The 15,724-nt window shown below is 44.9% G+C and overlaps 1 protein-coding gene across 1 annotated transcript in view; it reads left to right on the top strand.

Annotated features, from left to right (window-relative positions):
- Positions 1-4,485: 4,485 nt before the first annotated feature.
- Positions 4,486-15,724, top strand: part of Amfr (autocrine motility factor receptor) — a 36,899-nt gene continuing 25,660 nt past the window's right edge. Inside the window, exons 1-3 of the mRNA XM_051169113.1 lie at positions 4,486-4,798; positions 11,353-11,445; positions 15,023-15,187. Of these exons, the coding sequence (XP_051025070.1) occupies positions 4,544-4,798; positions 11,353-11,445; positions 15,023-15,187 (513 nt within the window). The 5' untranslated portion in view covers positions 4,486-4,543. The remainder of the gene's footprint in view (positions 4,799-11,352; positions 11,446-15,022; positions 15,188-15,724) is intronic.

Here is a 15,724-nt window from a genome sequence, read left to right as displayed (position 1 = left end):
ATGTCGGTCTATCTTGTCCATTGAACTTGCTTTTCTGGAATTCAGGTTTAGGACAATGACTTATACTTTGTGCCATTAGCTCCTCAAATGTAAAAACTTTACGAATCCTAGTATTGGGGATGCTGACTGTTGCAGAGAATTTTCAGTTTTCTATGGTATGGTGGTAAAGGTGCATAGTCAGCCTCTGTAGCTTAAGATTGAACTTTCCAACACATTCCACTTGTTTTTTTTATTACTTGACTTGGGCTAAACTGGACTCACTTGAGTTTGCCTCTGTTTAAATACAAGCTGTAATTCAGCTGGAGCCATTACATTTGCCTTTACTATTAACTCTTTCTCTCTCTCTCTCTCTCTCTCTCTCTCTCTCTCTCTCTCTCTCTCTCTCTCTCTCTCTCTCTCACACACACACACACACACACACACATGTGCGCGCGCACGCACACACAGGCCGATTTTGAGAAAAAAATTAACAAAGCTCAAATACATCAAGAGTGAGCCAGCTAAAGGTATTTTGTATTTTAGTGAGGATTAAGGCTAGGGCTAGATTGGGGAAATGCGGGAATTACACTGTTCTGTTGAAAGAGCAATGTGTTCAGACACGTAAGCTTTGGCTAGGGGTGCTGTTCAGTGGTATAATGCTTGCCTAGAAAGCTCTGGGTTCAATCCATGTTTCCCCCAAACAGAAAGCTGGTTATTATGTTCATGTATAGTATACAAGCACCATTTATAGTTGTGTGGCTTTGAGAACTTTTCTGGTTTGTTTATAGGAATGTATAAAGAAACTGGAGTTGTGGTTGTATTTTTATATTTGTAAAGCAAAAATCTGGCTAAATTAGTCATTGTTCTTTTTAAAAATTTTTATTTCACTGTTATTTCAATAAAAACATGTAAAACCGAATGACTAATTGTTTGGGATAGTCCTGTGTGGTGGGGGATTGCTAAATTTGTGTACCAGTAGTGATTCTGCAGAATTGTGCTTCCCTGTCTGTGGAGGGGCCTATTGGATAAGGGACCAGTTTGGCAAAGTGGTAAGGACCTGATGGTCTGGACTGTACATGTGCACCACCACCACCCCTTTATGTTTTTGAGACAGGGTTTCTCTGTGTAGCCTTGCCAGCCCTGGAACTCACTCTGTACATCAGCTGGCCTGAAACTCAGAGATCTGCCTGCCCCTGCCTCCCAAATTCTGGGATTAAAGGTGTGCACCACCACACCTGGCTGTCTCTTCCCTTTTTTCTTGTGCCTTAGCATGCTCTTAGTAGATTCAGTTGTTTGCAGTTGATGGCGCCATTAGATTTAGAGCCTGTAAGACTGGGATACTTAAAATGCAACACAGTTGTGTTAACTACATGTCATCCTCAAGAATACAAGTATGTATTATCTGTAGGCCCGGCTAGCTAGCAATCAAGACACAGACACTTCTTATATTTTAAGATAGCCTTAGTTAACCTGGGGCAGGGCAGGCCTCCCATAGGGGGGCAGGCATGGGATCCCTGTTTTAATGCCATGTCATCTGTTTCTAATAACTTCTATCAAGCTACTTCCCATCCATAATCCCAAATACTTGTTAATGTTCTTCATTTGGGCTGGATTCTCCATCCACGCTGGCGGCCATGTGCTTCTCCTCCAGTTAACCTTACATGGTGGCCTTCCTCTCTTCACTTCAGGTCTCTCCCCTTCTCCTGGTGGCAGTCCTCCTTCTTCCCAGAATTCCTCTCTTTCCAAGCCCCACCTATCTCCTTTGCTCTGCCCAGGTAAGATGGCTTTTTATTAAACAAAAGGTGGGTCACAGACAACAAACAGTAATTATCAAAATACATCCCACCATCCCTCAACAATGAGCTGCTTTGATCGGGCTTCTGGCTAAGACTTTAGAGGGGGCTGATAGACACCTGGCTCAGCAGTTAAGAGCTCTCACCTTCTGCCCTTCCAGAAGACCTAAATTTGATTCTCAGTACCTTTCAGAAGATCTGAAACCTGGTAGGCACCTGCACACGTTGTGTGGCAGATAAACTCATGTAGGCACACACATATAAAGACACACAAATCTTTGAGAAGGACTTTAGAGGGTTTGTTTAGCCGGGTAGGGGTGGGGTAATGCTAATCTTAAGACCAGTATTAGTAGTACTTTGGCAAGCTCAGAAATCTTAGGAGTTCAAAAAATAAACCTTCAGTACTGCAGAGAGAGGAGAGGGAGGAAGGGATGAAAGAGACAGAATCTGTTGAGTGTGGATGTTCATTGTCTGCAATCCTCTAGCATTCTAACAGGAGGCTCAGGCAGTAGAATAGAATTGCCTCAAGTTAGAGGCCAAACTCAGCTACAATGAAAACAAATCCTCAAACAGGCAGGTCCTCTAGAGAAGGGCGAGGTGCAAAGTACCTTCTTGAGGGGAAAAGGAATAGAATTACGACTAGTTAAATAAACAAACAAACAAAGCACTCAAAATCTTTTGCATTATTTTAAAATGTAGCTGGACTGCGTTAATTTCATGCTCCCTGAAAGGAGCCCAAGCTTCTGAGGTTAAAGAAGGCATTCCTGTTATCAGCAAGATGAAAGCACAATTTGGTATACAATAATACTGTTTTGTGACTTAGACTGAATGTGAATCACAAATGAATATGGTTTAAAGTCCTGGTGACTCAGATTTGACCTTGTGTAGTAGAACACTTCTCTGGAAAGTTACCATCCTCATTTCAGAATAAAGATTTCCATTCTCTGGGCAATAGTGTTAGGGGGTGGCACTTTATTTTTATGTTTCGTTACATGTGTGAGAGACACAGATATGGAAGTCAGAGGATAACTTGGGGGAGTTACAGGAATCAAACTTGGGTAGCCAGGCTTTGTAGCAATGTTTTATCCACTGAGCCATCTTGCAAGAAACTCTGGGGGGAGAACCAAAGGGAACGGATGCTGTGAAACCCCTTCATTAAGGTGTTTTTAAGAGTGATTAATTTTTAGATAAAAACATCTACAGAAATATATACTTTATTTATATACAGAAATATACTTTAAAGACAATTTATCCCTGTTAGAAAATTAGGAAAACTCAATAGCTATTTATATACATTCTGGGATAGACACTCCTGTGGCTTGGGGATATAACGATTAAAGAGAGTACCCCATGTTATTTTATATAATTCACATATAGAGATGTTACTCGCTGTTTATAGTGTACAATTCATTGTCTCTGTGTAGCTTCGGCTGTTCTCGACTAGCTTTGTAGGCCAGCATGGCCTGGAACTCACCGAAATCCACCTGCCTCTGCCTCCCAAGTGCTGGGATTACAGGCGTGTACCACCACACCTGGCTTGCATATAACAATTTTAGAACATTCTTGTCATTACAGGAAACTAGTACCCAACCTGACACTTTAAAAAATATATATTCATTACGTATACAGTGCACATTAGATCACATAGATGTCTGTGAGCCACCGTGTAGTTGCTAGGAGTTGAATTCAGTACCTCCGAAGAGCAGTCAGTGCTCTTAAGGGCTGAGCCATCTCTCCAGCCCCAACCTGTCACTTCCTAAGGTCTCTCTCTCACACACACCCCTCCCCCGCTCTACATTCCTTATCGGTGGGATCGCATAGAATTTAGATAGCTGTGTGTGGCATATCTTCAACATTCGCTTATATTGTAGCATGTATACGTACTTTATTTTCAAACGCTATATTCCATTGTAGTCCCGCCCCCCGCCCGAGTTATTAGGAATAATGCTGTCAATCTCTATGTAGGAGGAGTGTGTGTGTGTGTGTGTGTACGCGCGCGTGTGTGTTCAACATTAACCAGTAATGTTAACTGCCAGGTCAAATGGTCACTCTTACCTTTTAGGAACAGGCATTTTCCAAGCTCAGCACCATTTTACATTCTCACTTGTAGCATAAGAGGGAACATATTTTAATGTCCTGTTATATTGGCTCCGTTTTAAAAAATAGTCTATCTCAAGTCTTCTATTATTTCCTAAGCATCATGTCCCCCTTTTAGGTCACCAAAGAAGCTGCTATTCATTCCACAGGGTGATGGGATGAGGATTCACCTGCTCTGCCGGGTAGGAACAAGGGACAAGCGGCCAGCGGCTTGGGTACCGCGCCCTGCCGCCTGGCCACGCACACAGGCCCGCCGTCATTGCCCACGGGCCGGGCTCACGCCAGAGCCCCGTTGGGGCGCGCCCGTGGCATCAGTGGGCCCAGGGTCGCCAAGGATGCTGCAAGGGGCCGGGACCCGGGGCCCTAGGCCCGGTCCGGCGCCCGCTGGGCTGCGGCGCGCCCGCTGGGGGCGGGGGACGAAGGCCGCGCCCCCGCGCCCGTCCCGCCCGCGTCCCGCTAGGGGAGGCGGCCCGCCCCGAGTCCGCCGAGGCTCTTCCGCGCCGGCAGGGGCAGCAGCGGGAGCGGCGCGAGCAGCTAGGAGCGGCCCGGCCCGGCCCGGCGCGGCAGCGGCGGCGGCAGCGACGCCAGAGCCCGTGGTCGCCGTTCGCGAGGCCGCCGCAGGCGCCTGGCCGCAACGCGGGGAGCCTCGGGCGCCGGAGCCCGCCGCCGCCGCCATGCCGCTGCTCTTCCTCGAGCGCTTCCCGTGGCCCAGCCTCCGCACCTACACGGGCCTCAGCGGCCTGGCCTTACTCGGCACCATCATCAGCGCCTACAGATCCCTCAGCCAGCCCGAGGCCGGGGCGGACGAACCGGAGCCGCTAACGGCCCCGCTGCAGCCCGAGGCGCTCGCGCCCGCGCGCCTGGCCGCCGGCGGCCCCCGGGCCCGCGACGTGGCCCAGTACCTGCTGTCGGACAGCCTGTTCGTGTGGGTGAGCGAGGCTGCGGGCTGGGCGCGGGGGCGGGCGGGGGGCCGCCATGTCACCCATTATTCGCGGGGCGGGGGCGTGGCAGGGCCCTGACCCCCGGCCGAGGAGACCCCGGGGACCGACCCTCGCGTGGGGCTGGAGGCCGTGCGGCGCTGCGAGCCTGGCGGGCGGCGGAGGGAAGGTGGCGGGGCCGCTCGGGGAGGACGCGGAGGGGAAGGGCGGCCAGGCCCGTGGGCTCCAGGGCAGCGACCGAGGCTGTGGGGAGCCGGGGCAGGTCGCGTCCAGCTCGGCGCTGTTGTGGGCGGGTTCCCCCATGAGGAGAAGGTCGAGAGTTAAGGGGGTATTTTTAAGCATTTGAACGGGTTAGGACAGTCGTACTGTTCACAGAACAACTTTGAAATGTTGCTATTTGGTAATAAAATCACCTGCCGTGGCCGCTGTTTAACGAAGCTAGCAAACCCAGCTGCGTCCTGTTTCTTTTACCTGACGGTTCGTGACTTGTTTTCCTTTGACTGAAGGCAGCAAAATGTTCTGATCGGTGTGGCAGCGCCTCCTTTGAACTCGCTTTCTCTCCGTTTAGCGATCCGCTTTAGAACAAGGTTTCTAGTTTGTCTGCCTGTGCGAGATAAGCAACGTTCACATGGCACAAAGTGCTGGCTTCGTTTGTTACATCGTTTCAGGCTGGGCAGATCTGAGAAAATTTTGCTGTCGCCTTACTTGAATTCCTCTTCCGTAAAACCCTCAGAAGTATGAGAAGTTGTTCCAGGACTTACCTTATCTCCTCCGAGGTCTTGCTTGGCGCCTAGAGCAGGCTGTAAATGACTGAGGGGTTAATACTCTACGTTTGTAAACTACAGGCAACTCATTTGTTTTAATTAATCCCACTGTGCTTCATCAGGAAGCAGTGGGATTTGTGAACTCCGTGGGCTATAGGTTAAGCCTCCTGGTCCGTTGATAAATAGAAGGACATGAAGGGTGATGTTGCCATTTCTCTACTCTGTGTAAAGATGAACTGTTCTGTACCAAGGAAGGGAGAGGAGAAAGAATTCGGTTCTCACGCTGTTTAATTTCAAATCTCTTTGCATTTAAGTTAAAGAGTAAACAACTTAGAATTATGGTTCAGGGTGCTTTTGACAAATGTGGAGACTGTACTGTAGTACAGTGTTTTAAGTCTGAGATAACAGTCCCTTCAAAAGAAACCATTATTGTATCGGTAGACCAGCCAGTAGTATTGTTTAATGATTTTTTTTCATAAGTTTTTTCTTGCAAAATCCATGTTCAAATTCCAAGGTTAAACCTCTTCATAAAACATTACCTAAGGTCGTTTGGTGTTTCTGAGAATTGTTTTTAAGAAATGTTCCTTTTCTTCCTAGCCTTGCCTTGTACAACTTGATCGCTTCTTCTCCTTTGAATCGTTATTTCCCAGTTGAGCTCCATTTGGTTTTCTTCCATTTCCTCTGGCATTTTGGCATGCTCCTTTGGTTGCACGGTGGCTGCCAGATCTTTCTCATACACACTGTGGATGGTCTTTATTGCACTTAGTTTGTGTTTTAACAGCTATGCTTCAGCAGTCTCAAAAAAAAAAAAACAAAAACAAAAAACAAAAACCTTCCCCTATGGCCTCACAGGTAGCCATTATTGAGTGACTCTGGTGAGTCTTTGTAAAAATGGGTGCTTCTTGAGCCCCAACCCCCACCCCCCAAAATAAAAACACTGTCTGCTAAGGCCAAGCAATATAGACAAGAGCTGGTCCTTTGTCGGCTGCGAATCTTGCTAGTTATTATTTCCTCTGTTGGCCTCCAGAACTTGTCGTTTGTAGAACACAGGTTTGGTAGAGGTTTGGTATTTAGCACACTCAGTTCAAAACCTTTCAGAGATGCTATTTTCAGCACTCTAGAAGACACAGCTGCCAACAGCACTTTCCCCCTACCCTCAAGTGACTCATATGCAAATAAGGCAAAGTCTGATAGGTGCTAATAGATACACACATAAAATCCAGTGGCGTTTGGAGGTAGGAGAAAGGAGTGCTGTGGGTGGGAAGGGCTGTCAGCAGGTGGTGTGGAAACAGCCTTGGAAAGCAAGGGTCCTAAGCAGTGAATCCAGGAGTAAAAATGGATCAGCGCTGTGCGGGGAGGGGTGGTAGGTGATCCCTGGCCTGGGCGGTGACTTAGAAGCAGGCAAATGTTCAGACTTACAAGGGAGAGTGAGAGCGTGGAAGGAGACCCAGAGAGACAGCAGGAGGTGAGAAACCTTTGGGGGCTCTTTCGCTCCAGGTGTGGAGCTCAGGCTAACTGTGGCCTGTGACAGCCATCTTTGGTTTGTCACTCCTCTGCCATGTGCGGAGAGGAAAGTAGGTGGAATTTCAGGTTAGTTCTAAGCTTAAAAATTTAGAAGACAGATCCTACAAGTTCATATTTCAAAGGTCAAAGTAAACAAAAGTGATTAATAGTGAAAGTAAATCTCTCCCTGCCACCTGCTTCCCACTGCCAGCTTCTTGTAGTTGGTGCTGGCTTTAAGTGGGAACCTGAGAAGCATCTAGATTGTCTCCAGTCCTTTACCCAGTTCGTTTCTATGGATTAAATGTGTATACCTGTGAACATGCTCTTTCTGTTTCATGCCTGGACCTGCTTTTTATTCTCTTCCTGATCTGGATGCTTCTCTGAACTTCACCTAGAGTTGCCTTGACATGCCAATCACATACCCTTCTTGGGCTCCTGTGGCTCCGACCTGGGCCTGCTCCTTCAGTGATGGGCTGGAGCGCTCCCGCTCTGTACTGCTGTTACACAGTGGTCTGCTGAACGAACCCTTTTAGCTCGTTTGGATTCTGCCTAGGAAAGAAATTAGTAAGCTATATCGGGCAAATAAAACTTTAAAGTAGCTGTTACTGTCGTCTACGTGAAGGAAGTGGCCACTCGGATCCGGCCTGCTCAACCGAGCTTTGGTTTCATGGTTCTTAGTTCTGGAGTTGAGGTCTGCAGGTGTGTCCTGCAGGTACACAGAGGGAGCCGATTCGGGATTTACTGTAAAGGAGGAATGCTCCAGTTAGGTTCCTTTGGGCACGTAAAGCTTGTCTTATTTTGTTTCTTTCTCTTGTCTGGTTTTGGAGACCAAGTCTGGCTGCCACCTACTGTCTGTCAGTCTCCCCAGTGAGAGGTGGTAGGCCTGGGCTATCATGCTTGGCTCAATATTTATAATTTAAGAGGAGACTGAGAAGTTACTATGTGTATTGTGAAGTTAAGACTTTTTTCTTAAGATTTATTTTATGGGTATGAGTGTCTTGCCTACGTATTTAAATGTACCACATGCATGCCTGGTGCCTTTGGAAGTCAGAAGGCAGTGGATTCTCTGGACGTGCAGCGCTGCATGGCTGTGAACCACCATTTGGGTGCTGGGAAGCAAGCGGGGCCTCTGCAAGAACAACAGGTGCTTTTAATCGCTGCAGCATCTCTCCAGCCCCAACACCTTTCTCCTATAACTAGATTTAGAATAGTTCATAGTTAATAATCATTAGAATGTTCCAATAAAGCACTATATAGAGCCTTAAAATAAACTTAGTTCTTCCAATCCTTTGTTGCTTTGGTTTTCTTGGAAAGGTTATTTCTTTTTATATACAGTTTCCCCTTCAGTGGCCATGTGCTTGCTTTTCCCTCTCTGTTTTCTTCCTTTTTATATACAGTTTCCCCTTCAGTGGCCATGTGCTTGCTTTTCCCTCTCTGTTTTCTTCCTTTCCCTCCTCCCCTTCTCTTTTCCTTGAGACAGAGTCTGGTTAAGCAACCCAGGCTGGGCTTGAACTTGCAGCCTCTTGCTTCAGACTCTCATGTAGCTAGGATTATAGGTCTGTCACCACGCATAGCCCTAGATATTTTTTTCAAGCCCTGATTTTTCTTCTTAGACATGCTAAATTTCATTTTTTGTTTGTTTGTTTGTTTGTTTTTTGTTTTTTCTTTCTAGACATGGTTTCTCTGTATAGTCTTGACTATTCTGGAACCTGCTCTATAGACCAGGCTAGTCTCAAACAGAGATCTATCTGCTTCTGCCTCCCAAGTGCTCGGTATAAAGACATGTGCCACCACTGCCAGGCAACATCATAATTTTCAAATCTTCCATTTAGATTAAAATAGGCATGTTTATCTATGAGTGATAGAATTGTGAGAGACTTTTGCTTTTGGAAGTAGGAGAGAATATAAGTTGAACTTTTCAAAAAAAATGATTTAAGGAAGAGCGTGTGTGTGTGTGTGTGTGTGTGTGTGTGTGTGTGTGTGTGTGTGTGTGTGTGTGTACTGATGCCTGTGGAGGCCAGAAGAGGGTGTTGGATCCCTAAAGATGAACTTAAGTGGTTGTAAACTACCACTTGGTTGTTGTAGAGCAGAAAGTGTTCTTAACTGCAGAGCCATCTTCCAGCCCCTCAAAGAAACTTTTTTTTTTTTTCCAAAACAGGTTTTCTCTGTGTAGCCTTGGCTGTCCTTAGCTTTGTAGACCAGGCTGGCTTCGAACTTGCAGTGATACGCCTGCCTCTGCCTCCCAAGTGCTGGGATTAAAGGCATGAGCTACCACGCCCAGTGAGACTTTTTTTTTTTTTAAGATTTATTTATTTATGTACATAAGCACTCTATTGCATGTATGCCTGCATGACAGAAGAGAACATCAGATAGAAGAGGAACCAGATCACATTAGAGATGGTTGTGAGCCACCATGTGGTTGCTGGGAATTGAACTCAAGACCTTTGGATGAGCAGTCACTACTCTTAACCACTGAGCCATCTCTCTAGCCCCCCCAGTGAAACTTTTTATACATAATTTTTTAAATACAAAACTTAAAAAAGCTTAACTGAAAGTAGTAAAACTTTGGCGCTGTTTGGATAGAGAAGTAATGATAAGCCGTAAGCTTGAGGTCAGGGTGAGGATCTTCATCTTTCTCCCGTCCCCTCATTCCTTGAGCGCTTACTAAATGCATTACACTGGTGATTTTAAACTCAAATGATGATCTGTAAACCAGGCTGGGCATGGTGGTGCATGCCTGTAATCCTAGTTCTAGGGAGGCAGAGGCAGGTGGATCTCTGTGAGTTCAAGGCCAGCCTGGTCTACAAAGTGAGTCCAGGACAGCCAAGACTACACAGAGAAACCCTGTCTAAAGCAACAACAACAACAACAACAACAACAAAATGTGTTGAAGTAAGCTGGGGGCTTTTAGTTGATTGTTTAAATGCCCTCTTTGCTTGGCGAAGATAAATTTGTTAAGAGCGTTGTGGTTTTGTGTGACATTCCTTCTAATTTATATGAGTGAGGTTTTGACTGAGTGGCAAAATAAAAGGGAAGTGCACTTTTTACAGGTCTACTTCAGCACCTTAGAAATGAGTATTGTCGGCTTATAAAAAAAAATTTGTTTTTGTTTTGTTTTTCAAGACAGGGTTTCTCTGTGTAGCCTTGGCTGTGCTGTCCAGGACTTTCTTTCCTCAAACTCACAGAGATCTGCCTACCTCTGCCTCCCTGAGTGAAAAAATTTTCAAACTTTTCCTTTTATTTTAAGTATCTGGGTATTTTACCTGCATGTGTGTGTATGTGCATACAGTGGAAGGTATTGGCTGTGAGACTGGCAGTTGTTGGACACCACATAAATATTGGGAGTTGAGCCCAGGTGGAGGAGAAGCGGGATGGGTTGGAACACACACCTGTAATCCCAGCACTCAGGGAGGCGGAGGCAGATGCATCGCTGTGAGTTCGAGGCCAGCCTCGACTACAAAGCCAGTCCAGAATAGCCAAGGCTACACAGAGAAAACCTGTCTTGAAAAAAACCCAAAACAAACAAACAAACCAAAACAGAACAAAAAAGTAGAGGGAGACCAGAAGAGCACGGTGCCTAGGATCTGGAGACAGGAGAGTAAGGAGTTCAAGGCCAGTCTGGGCTCCATGAGACTCTATCTCTAAACAACAACCAAAGTAAGGGAAAGATGCTGTTTAGGGCTGAGAATATCCATTTCAAAATTATTTTAAGGAAGTCGTTTTCTCAGCAAATGTGGAGGAAGGCCTTGCTTTTGACTCTGGTGTCCCAGTGGACCCTTCCATTACTTGATGTCTTTGGACACTTCTCCTCCCCCACTGGTCAGGGCAGCATATTTGAGTTTTGGATTTTACTGCTCATGATGACTTTCAGGCCAGTTATCTGACAACTGTCTAACAGTTCATGTGGGAATGAAGGGATGAAGTAAATTTGGGACTACTTATGTATTTATTGAGACAGTGTCTGCACGGGCTCCAGTCCTCTTGCCCCAGCCTTCCCAGTGTGTGGATCACAGCTGTGTGCCATCATGCCAGGCTTGGTATATACAGTTTTACAGAGAGAGCAAAGAGTTCCTTAGGGTACCCACTGGGCCAGGGTCTGACTCAATGAGCTGTGAAGCTGGTGTGCCTCCTTCCGTGCCCCACCCCCCACCCACTTCAGCTTCCCTACCACTTAGTCTGCACTGTCCTTGAGAAGGATGGCCTGATTCCTCATAGGAAACTTTACACCGTATCTGTGTTTCACCGGAACTAAACTTCCTTTCTTTGATTTGCGTACAGGTTCTGGTGAATACTGCTTGCTGTGTTTTGATGTTGGTGGCTAAGCTTATCCAGTGTATTGTGTTTGGCCCTCTTCGAGTGAGTGAGAGACAGGTAAGCGAACAGATTCTTGTAAAGAAATTTAAAAATCCTCTTCTATTTCAGGCATATAGAAAATTCCCATGAATACTACAAAGAACTGGATGTACTTTATCCAGATTCACTTTTTAGTTTTATGTGTGTGTGTGTGTTTGCATGTTTTCATGCGTGCTCATTCCCACCTGCTTGTGAATGTGTTGTGTATGCACACATGGGTGTGAATTCACTCATCTATATCCAGCACATGTGAAACAGAATGTAAGTGTCTTTCCCTGTTGTTCTCCACCTTACTTTTCAGCTAGATGCTCTTACTGAGCTGGAGGCTGTCACAAGTGCTCCTAGCTCTGAGCCATCTTCCCAGGCCTCAGAGTCACTTATTTACATAGATTTTTCTAATCCATTAGAATTAAGTAGGGGACATTATACCCCAGATACCTCAGGATTTTTCCCAAGAGTAAGGCTATCTTCTTGAGTAGTCACAGCACAGTGATAAAATAGAAAAGTTAGCCTTGATAAAATACTTCATTTATTTGTACTCAGGGTAGCTAAGCTATCCCATTATGACTATCTCTTCATGATTTTGTTTTGTTGAGGCAGGCCCTTGTTATATAATTCTGCAGGCCTGGAACTTGCTCTGCAGAGCAGGCTGCCTTGAACTCAGCAGTCCTTCTGTCTCAGCCACCCAGTGCTGGGGTTATTGTCACTGCTGGCTCAGAAGCTCCTATTGATACTCCGTTCTTTAAATTTTCCTTAAAAATTCCTTCTTCTTCAAAGCTTTGGTTCTTTCTGAGTTGGAAATGGACCAGGCCAGTGGCAAGCTGAGTGGCAGCAGTGTGCCTTATTTCCTCTAATGTGTTTGCTGTCAGGGCAAAATTTACCATCATTTTTTTTCCCCCTCCAAGACAGGGTTTCTTTGTGTAGCCTTGACTGTCCTAGACTCAATTTGTAGACCAGGCTGGCCCTGAACTCACAGGGATCCACCTGCCTCTGCCTCCCCAAGTGCTGGGATTATATGCACCACTATGCCTGTCTTACTTTCAATTTTTTGAAGAAAATATTACCTTCAAGTATTTGAAACTTTTGCTATTAACCAACTCAGCCTTTGTGGTATAGACCACATCGTTTATGCTGTTCTTTGCCAGCTTGTTATGGGTGCCATCCAGTAGCATTTATTAAGAACTATTTTGAGCCGGGTGTGGTGGTGCACGCCTTTAATCCCAGCACTCGGGAGGCAGAGGCAGGCAGATCTCTGAACTCTAGGCCAGCCTGGTCTACAAAGCAAGTCCAGGACAACCAGGACTATACAGGGAAACCCTGCCTCAAAAATAACAACAACAGCAAATAATATTTAAAAGTCTCATTAGAAGTCATGCTTTTGCTGGGTGGTGGCGCACGCATTTAACCATAGCACTTGGGACACAGAGGCAGGTAGATCTCTGAGTTAAGGCCAGCCTGGTCTACAGAGTGAGTTCTGGGAAGCCAGGAATATTCAGATAGATCCTGTTTCAAAAAAGAGAGAGGAGGCTGGAGGGATGGCATAGAGGTTAAGGACACTGACTGCTCCTCCAAAGGTCCTGAATTCAATTCCCAGCAACCACATGGTGGCTCACAACCATCGCTAATGTGATCTGTTGCCTTTTTCTGGCCTGCAGGTGTACATGCAAGTAGAGTACTGCATACATAAAATAAATACATTTTTTTAAAGTTGTACTTTCATTTTTTATCCTGATTTTTGCCACCTCTATTGATAGCTAGAGAATCAGATATTTTAATAGCTGTAAGAGCTAGAACTCTCCCTTCATCCTTTGCCCTGCCCCAAGAAAATGGTCTCTTCACCTTTTCCCCCACCCCAAGAAAGTGACAATTTTTTTTTTTTTTTTTTTGAGACAGGATTTCTTTGTGTATCCTTGGCTGTCCTAGACTCGCTTTGTAGACCAGGCTGGTGTCAAACTCACAGTGATCCACCTGTCTCTGAGTTTTTGCTTTAAAAAAGAATGTAAGGGCTAGAGAGATGGCTCATTGGTTAGGAGCACCTGTTCTTGCAAAGGACTAGAACCCACATGGTGGCTCGCAACCATCTGTAACTCCAGTCTCCAGTGCTCCAACACTCCTGATCTCTGGGAGCACCAGCCACTCACATGATGCATGTATAACACACATAAAACAATTTTTAAAGAATAATATAGCAAAACCCCAGTAATCTACTGCTTATGGAACACCTTACACAGCTTGTTCAGAAATCAGGTAACTGTTATTAAAAACAAAATGTTTGTAGTCTTTCTTTCAATAGTGCTGAAGTAGGAACACATTCAAATATACATAATTTCATAAACTATTCTTTGGATGGGGAAAATTAAAAACCAATTTGGGTCTGTCTGTCACCATAAGATAGTATGCTGGTCTATCTAGAGACTATTTACCGACATTGGTAAAATTGTCACAATAACAGGGGAGAGAAAACAGTGTACAAAAGTTAATATTTGCATACTGGACAAACAGAAAAGATAATAAATATTAAAGATACTATTTTATTTTTAATTTTGTTTTGTTTTGTTGTTGTTGTTGTTTTTTGAGACAGGGTCCTGTATAGCCCAGACTAGCTTCCCAAGTGCTAGGATTGCAGGCTTATACAACCATACTTAGCTGTATAGATAGACACAGTTTTTTCTTGTTGTTTTAAATATTTTATTGATTATGTACTACCAAGTAGCTTTTTAATTTTTATTAGTTTTTTCATGTGGAGTATATTTATAAGTGTGTATGTTGTATACATGTTTGTATGTATGTGTGTGCGTGTATTTGCACATGTATGGAGGCCAGAGGGTGCCTTTGAAGGGCTTTCTCAATTGCTTTTCACCTTTTCCTTTTAAGACTTAAAACACTTAATGATTTTTGTTTATATGCCTGCATGAGTTTATTCTACTCTGATCTTTGTGAACTGTTTTCTGTAGGTGCTGGGAATGGGATCCAGCCAGCTCCTCTGTAAGAGCAATAAGTGCTCTTAACCACAAACAGTATCTCTAGTCCCTTTCCATCTTATTTTCTGAGGCAGAACCTGGAGCTCATGAATTTAGCTAGACTGGTTGGCCAATGAGCTACAAAGATCTGCCTGTTTCCACCCCTCAGTACTGGGACACAGATAAGTGTGCTTCCTCCTCGCTGGCTTGTACTGGGGTGCGACAGTTTTAAACTCGGGTCTGCATACTGCTTGACAAGTACTGTACCCACTGAGCCATCTCCCCAGCCCTGCTTATATAGTTTTTGATTATGTACAGAAGTATGAAAAATAATACTGATAACCTTGCTGATCTTTTTTACTATACATAGAAAATATAAAATACTTTTACTTCTTAGTACATAAGGGCACTAAACAACTACTTTTTTATGCCTGAAATTCCATAACTGTTTCCGATTACAAGTTTCAGGTCACAGATCACTTTGTGGCTGTCTTACTCGTATTCATTATAAAATAATGATTTGCTTTGCCTTTTGTGCAGAGTGCTATAAGCTTGCTTTTGTTATAGTAACGTCTCTTAAGTCAACTTGGTATGGTGGAACTCACTTTTACAAACTTTTTTCTTTTTCTTTTTAGCATCTCAAAGACAAGTTTTGGAATTTTATTTTCTACAAGTTCATTTTCATTTTTGGTGTGCTGAATGTCCAGACTGTGGAGGAGGTAGTGATGTGGTGCCTCTGGTTTGCTGGACTTGTTTTCCTGCATTTGATGGTTCAGCTCTGCAAAGACCGATTTGAATACGTGAGTTTGTAGCCAACCTCTTTCCTTGCTCAGTCCTTGCTTGTGTGCCCGGTTTGATGTAAGACAGAATGTGAGAAAGTCACGGGGTTTCATGTCTGGGATAGCTCTCAGTGTCACAACCCCTCCAGTAGAGTCTGTGTGACAAATACTGCGCAACCTGAGGTGACGACCCCTACCCAGGGGCCTCCTGGAATGGGTCTGATGTTCCTGCCAGGAGTAACTGATTGCAGTCTTATTTTCTCTCATTGTGTTATTCTGTCCTTATTCTTCCTCCTAACTTTACTCCCATATCAAGACTTTTCAGGCATGACAGCGTTGCTATGAGCCGGCCCTAACTTGGGACTGCAGCCAGGGGCCGTTCAGGCTTGGAGTAGTTCTGCTCCACTTCCGCTTATTAAAAGAAACGTGGCTAAGAATTAATCATTAGTTAATAATTTATGTTATGGCTTACAAAGAAACAAAGTGTTTCAGAAAACTCCAGATAGTGGCGCTTAGATATTAGAAAGGAGAACTAAAGGAAAAACTGTCTTGACACAC

This window comes from Acomys russatus, chromosome 26 (assembly GCF_903995435.1).
Source record: "Acomys russatus chromosome 26, mAcoRus1.1, whole genome shotgun sequence".
Classification (NCBI taxonomy): domain Eukaryota; kingdom Metazoa; phylum Chordata; class Mammalia; order Rodentia; family Muridae; genus Acomys; species Acomys russatus.
The sequence above is the reverse complement of the archived record's forward strand: the minus strand, read 5'-3'. Positions and strand labels throughout refer to the sequence as shown.